General features: G+C 47.2%; 2 protein-coding genes across 2 annotated transcripts; one reads left to right on the forward strand and one right to left on the reverse strand.

Annotated features, from left to right (window-relative positions):
• Window positions 1-3,204: 3,204 nt before the first annotated feature.
• On the forward strand, window positions 3,205-4,191 carry BGZ61DRAFT_375952 (aldo/keto reductase; the record flags this gene model as incomplete). Its single annotated transcript, XM_046242460.1, has 1 exon — window positions 3,205-4,191. The coding sequence occupies one exon, from the start codon at window positions 3,205-3,207 to the stop codon at window positions 4,189-4,191; it is 987 nt and encodes a 328-aa protein (XP_046093297.1).
• A 1,449-nt stretch (window positions 4,192-5,640) lies between these two features.
• On the reverse strand, window positions 5,641-5,808 carry BGZ61DRAFT_375955 (uncharacterized protein; the record flags this gene model as incomplete). The annotated part of the gene is made up of 1 exon (XM_046242461.1): window positions 5,641-5,808. The coding sequence occupies one exon, from the start codon at window positions 5,806-5,808 to the stop codon at window positions 5,641-5,643; it is 168 nt and encodes a 55-aa protein (XP_046093298.1).
• Between the last annotated feature and the right edge of the window lie 899 nt (window positions 5,809-6,707).

Below are 6,707 nucleotides of genomic sequence, written 5' to 3' on the forward strand. Positions count from 1 at the left end.
TATATTGACTGCCGTCATCCTGATAGGCATTCCCACTCCCTATATATGGATGGCGATGAGGTTGATGAGACCCTCAATATCTATGAAAAGTACAGTCAACGCCTAGAAACCCTAGAGGACCTAACCTATATTTCCTTCCTTAAATACTGGAATTTCCACTCTAGAGATTCTTTTAAGTGGAAGTAATAGCAGCTAGAAAATGTTAACGGCAGGCCTTGTATATTAATTTACTTCCCTTGCTATTATACTAATCTAGAAGGTCAATAGTAGCTAGATTACTGCTATATAAAGCTCATATTAAACTATCTATATTACTAAGTTAATAAGCTTCTAATATTTAACAGCTAACTTTTCAGTTCCCATATTAAAGCTTTCTTATATTATTAGCAACACCACAGTTATAGTAATAACCATTATAGCTAGCTAAAAGAGGCTCGATTATAGCCTCAAGAGGATTAATACGAGGCTCTGCCTGTAGAGGAAGAATTTGATGACGAAGACTAGATTCGCCTCGCCGCCCTTTTACCTGACAACCCCCTTACCCAGGAAGGTCTTAACCTACTCGGCCGCCGCGATATCGATGTTAATTACGACTGGACACGGTATGTAGGTACTTATCCGGAACTTCAAGACGGCTACTGGAAAGACCTTATCGCTAGCCACCCTGTAGCCAATGATGTGGAGGTCCTTGGCCCTCACTGGCGTGATCAGCTGAACCCACAACAACGGCTCGTATACGACACCTTCATGGGCCACTTCCAGGCGCAAAGTCTTACTCAAATCCTTCTCCACGTTGACGGCGGTGGTGGTACAGGCAAGTCCTTCCTTATCAAGGTGCTATCCTCCCATCTTCAGGCGGCTGCCCTACCGAATCCTAGCCCTATTTGCCGCGTAGCGCCAACAGGCGTTGCAAGTAACCAGATACAAGGCAGCACCATTCATTCGTTGCTACGTCTCCCAGTAGGTGGTACTTTTACCGACCTTCCCCCAGCCGACGCGGCCGCCCTTCAGTCCCGCCTACGGCACGTCAAATACCTCGTTATCGATGAAAAGAGCATGCTAGGGCTTGAGCAGCTAGCGCGGATCGATTCCCGCCTGCGGCAGGCCTTTCCACAGCGTAGCCTCGAGTTCTTTGGTGGCGTGAGCGTCTTGCTGGTAGGCGATTTCTTCCAGTTACCACCCGTCCGGCAAAAGCCGCTGTATTCGACTAGCACCAGCCTGTCTCCGCTGGAAAGGAGAGGGCAGGTGGCCTACCGGTTATTTGACCGCACCATCTTCTTGACCACGGTACAGCGCCAAACTGGCGATGATCAGGCCCAGTTCCGTCAGGCATTGCAGGAACTGCGTGAAGTTAAGTTATCTATACCGTCATAGAACCTCCTTAGTAATCGGGTACAGGCCAAGCTAACACAGAGCGAGATTGACAGCTTCAGGGCCGCTTTGCGGGTGTATTCTACAAAGGCCCGGGTCAACGAGTACAATTACGAGCATATAGTGCACCTCAACGACCCGGCAGTACAGGTGGAGGCAAAGAATCGGGGCAACGGCGCAGGGCAGGCGCCAAGCGACAACGCTGGCAACCTATCTAACAGGTTCCCTGTTGCTAAAGGCGCCAGAGTGATGCTTACGACTAACCTATGGCAGCCAGCTGGCCTAGTTAACGGTGCCCAGGGTACTGTATACGACATCGCCTGGAACGCAGGCACCAACCCATGGGAAGAACCCCCGGCGGTTATTATGGTGGATTTCGATAGCTACGACGGGCCGCCGTATCTAACAATGAACGAGGGCAGGAAAATCTTACCCATCCTCCCAGTTACGCGTGATTTCCTTGTGGGCAACGAGACCTGCGCTCGCACGCAGTTTCCCCTGATCGTGGCGTTTGCTATCACTGTTCACAAATGCCAGAGCCTAACGAAGGATCAAATAGTTACTGACCTCGCCACACGCGACTTCCAGGCCGGCATTAGCTATGTTGCTGTCTCACGGGTAACCTCGCTGCAAGGCTTACTCCTTGAGGCGCCTTTCGATCGTCAGAGCCTCTATAACCACACGCCCACGGAAGGTTCATGTGCCTGTGTTTCCTACGTGCTGCGTTTACGCTAACTATAAGGCAGGGATGAAGATGCGCCTCGTTGACCAACAACGCCGTCAGGCTCAACAGCTGACCGAGCCACCGTATCCACCACTCTACCTTGACTAGACGACGTCTTCCTATAAGCTACATAGAAAGGGGAGGTTCGATATATGGTATATAGTTAGATTCGGCCTCTCAGGAAGCGGTAGAGGATCCCCTGACTATCAGCCAACTCCCCCACTGCAGGTTTGACGCGGTTTTAACAGCTAGTTGCCGCCGCAGGCGAAAGGGGGGGTTCTAGAAATCCCCCCTATGAGAATTGAATTGCAGGTATACGGTATTACCCTTTGGGCTGGATATTCAGCCGTTAAGCCCCTTGCCTTGGCAACTTAACGGGTGTTCGAAGTATTTTAATAATACATTCTAAAAGTAATAAAAAGCTAATTTTACAAGAATCTTAATATCTACTTATTTTACCTCTATATATGTATTAACTCTTATTATATCGCTATACAGTCCCCGGCACTTCCAGTAGCTGCAACTCAATCTCTGGAGCACTTGTCGAGTCCATGCTGACGCCAACTTATTGGAGTAGTAGAGGAGCATATGGAACCATCGTCGGAGATAACAGGGACAGGTCGCTAGCGTCAACATATGTTTTGACATACTAAGTTTCGGCGGGGATAACGGCGTTAAGAACACAAGCGGGTATTTCTGTGCTCAATACTCCGTAAACCCGATCGGGCTCTCAATCGTCCGCCATTACCAATCCATTGCACACACGGGACATGTTCTCGTACTCCAGTTGCCGCTGACAGAAGCGCTGTGCAATATGTGGAAGGCGCTTTGTGGAAAGGCGGGTTCGGGGGACATTGGGTGGCGTTCAGATGTCACTGGACGCGTTGCGCCTTTCTACGAATCCCGTATTGCAATGCGGCCGTACGTGAGGTCAACAATCGTCATGGAGGAGTATAAATGGTCAAGAAGCACCTAGCATATGCAGTTCCTCTTTCATCAGACTTCTTGACTGGCACACTCTCACCACAATAGGAGCTCGACATCAGCGACAATCGCGCTTCATACATACCTAGAATTCCTAGCCGTCACGCTCTGCATTACATTACATCATGCCCGAACTCGTCGGACGCAAAGTAGGCTCTCGAGGCTACGGCCTGATGAACTTCACCTGGCGCAAGGATCCCATTCCCCACGAACAGGCCTTTGAGGCCCTGCGCGCCGCCATCGACAACAACATGACCTTGTGGAATGGAGGCGACTTCTACGGCACCCCTGAGATCAACAGCATGACCCTCCTGGCGGCCTACTTCGAAAAGTACCCCGAGGACGCCGACAAGGTCGTCCTGAGTATCAAGGGCGGCCTTAGGCCCGACATGCAGCTGGACGGCTCGCCCGAGTACATCCGCCACTCCCTCGACTCTACGCTCGCCCAGCTCAAGGGCAGGAAGAAGCTCGACATTTTCGAGTGTGCCCGCCGCGACCCCAAGGTGCCCCTCGAGACGACCTTTGGCGTCCTTGAAAGGGAGTACGTCCAGACCGGCAAACTCGGCGGCATCTGCCTCTCCGAGGTCTCGGCCGCCACTATTCACGAAGCCGTTAAGATTACAAAGATTGTCGGTGTCGAGGTCGAACTGAGCCTTTTCTCCACTGACGCCCTTACTAATGGCGTGGCCGAGGCCTGTGTCAAGTACGGAATCCCCTTGATCGCCTACTCGCCCCTTGGTAGAGGCCTCCTTACTGGTCAGGTCAAGAGCCTCGATGACATCCCTGAATCTGACTCCCGCCGCCACCTGCCCCGCTTCTACCCGGAAAACTTTGAGATCAACCTTCAGTTAGTCAAGCAGGTTGAGGAAATGGCCGCAAAGAGGAGTTGCACGCCTGCCCAGCTCGCCCTGGGATGGGTCACGTCTCTACAGCGCCGGCCAGGGATGCCTACCATCATCGCCATCCCAGGCGGCACCACTGCTGCCAAGGTGCATGAGAATGCCAAACAGATTGATCTCACTGATGAGGAGATGGACGCCCTTGATGCTACATTGGCCAAGTTTGAGGTGGCTGGTGGAAGGTATCCCGATGGCATGCCCGTCGACACCTAAGCAGGTTCTTTGTCCACCTGTTCTGGCATCCTAGAAGCCCCCGTTTTACCAATGTCAGTCGGCATCCTTTGGAACGCGTGGCATTCGAGAAAATAAGACTTATTAAAACATCATGTCCCCAGGTCGCGAAAGTGAAAAAATCATCTATATGACACTGTTGTAGAGCAGCCTTTATTCAGTATTGTCTAATTCTCAGTCCTTTTGCTTCTCATAGGCGTTGTCTAACCCTAGGAATTATAATAATCTCACTGAGGTATGGAGAGTATTGCACATTTTCATTCCTGGGGGTCAACCCCCTAACCCTATGCCCAAGCACGGTTCTGGGCCTAACAATCTTGCTCAACACGCCCTGAGCTGATAAGCTTTGCCTGGATCTGTTTTAATCACTCCTGCGCGAATAGCCTCGAGGTAACTCCAACGATAATCGTTGTCCAGCTCGGTCTTCCACGACTAAAATATCCACCCCAGTCCCTTCTTATAAGTTATAACCTATATAGCCCACTATTTTATATAGAAGTTCTTATTTATATTATTAGCTACTTAGAACTGAGGGGAATATTCTTTAGATATTTTTTAGCTTTAGATTCTACTTACTAATAATAAGGGGTATTTCTCTAGAAATAGAAAGTTTATTATTATAGGATATAGATAGATAGTCTTTCTATAATACTAAGATAGTAAGATTAGATTTAAGGTAGTAATAATTATTATAGATAGTATAGAATATATTAGTTAGATTTTAATTTGGGTTTTCTATACTCTACTTAGTATTTATATATTAAATATATAAAGTATTTTTAGTTTTAATATAGAGGGAGAACTTAATAGAATGGATTTTAAAGTATATAATTAGGTAGAAATTACTTAAAATAGATAGCTTATGTTAGTTTAGCTTATTAATTACCCTAAGTATATTCATAATATAGAAGTTATAGTTAGTATAAATAAATCTAGTTAACTATTATAGAAACTTATAAATATATATATACTCTATAATATTATAAAAACTAAGTTTCTTAACCTACTAGATATATAATAAGTAATATAACCTAGTATAAAATAAAATTAAGCAGTTATAATAGAAAAAAAGCTTATCTTTCCTATAAAAGCCTGCTATACTATTTATACTCTAGATACTCTATATATTTCTAAGATAATATAGAAGCTATACTTAGCAGCCTAGTTATAAACTTTCTCTAGAACAGAAAGAGCTTCTTATAAAAAGTACTTATTAGAGTATATAAAGCTCTCGTCTATCTAGAAGCCTAGGGGAATACAAAGTATATTCAGCCCGAATAAAACTATTATATTTATATTACATTTAGTAAACTAATTATTCTAATAATTCTAAAATACAGTATTGGCTTTAACTTATTCCAGGGCTTTGATACAGTTAAATTCTAAATTCGTTCCCGCGCAGCCCATAGCAGTCTATTCCTTTTGAATCATCTAAGGCTCGACGACGAAGAGGGACCCAAGATTAACTCCACGGATCTTTTCTGCGCCGGGATGGGACAGCTGCGACAGCTTTCCTTTCCCTTTGAAGAGACCACGGTCGGCCGGCAACCAGGCATGGGTAACCGTGGCGCATAGAAAAACGAGTGCTATGAGTTTCATGGCGGCTTTCGATCTTTTGCTGTGTATGAATTGCGTATAGAAAGAATGGACAGTGATGAGTCTAATCAAGACAACTGTCCCGATGACGATGGATATGGAACTACATCCCAGCGGGATAGCTATGATTTATAGCTGAAGTTGATAGAAGTATTGGAGTTAATTAATACTGGGGCATTTTGCCAGTGAACAAAGCTGGGGCCGATCTTCAGGCAGAACGGGTAACCCTGTATGCCAAAAGATCCACTTATGTCAGCAGAAGAGAAATTTCTTGGCCCCATGGGGACCCCACAGGTGATCATCATCCGGGATATGGCAGGGTCTAGCACACAGCCATGGGGGCGGAGATGTCGGGAAGCGATATTACTAATGTTGCGGGGTTTGAGTGTGGCGGTGAGGTGAAGTGACCCAAATTCTCCCACTAGTTAGTTAGTGACGCGATGGCTAGGAAGCTTCTACACTCGGTGGAATGATAGCCGAAACGCGGACGAGAAAGCAGAGAAGCAGGGTTACATCATCTGACGGACGACAGAGACGAAGGCATTGACACCCAGTCTCTCTCTCGCCTGCCAAGACGGCATTCGACATCAGTTGGAAGCCGCGATGAAGAAGCCGAACGTTGACTCTTGCTCTATTGGCTACGGGTGGCGGTGTTGCCGCGGGAGCGGGACTGCACAAGGTGCGTTCCCCGAAGCTGAATCTGTCCGTTAAACGAGGCTGTTGCGGGGGAAACGCCACGAGCTCAATATTTGGCTCGCTTGATGTGTTATTTCATGTGTGGCCGCGGAAAGCCGGAACGCTATTGGAAAGGTGTCGAGATTGCGGAAACCCGGATTTAAGATTAATGGATAAGACTAGCAGTGTGGCAGCTGGTACGGAGGCGCATATCAAAAGTCCTCGCT

This window comes from Ilyonectria robusta, assembly GCF_021365365.1.
Source record: "Ilyonectria robusta strain PMI_751 chromosome Unknown BGZ61scaffold_105, whole genome shotgun sequence".
Classification (NCBI taxonomy): Eukaryota; Fungi; Ascomycota; class Sordariomycetes; order Hypocreales; family Nectriaceae; genus Ilyonectria; species Ilyonectria robusta.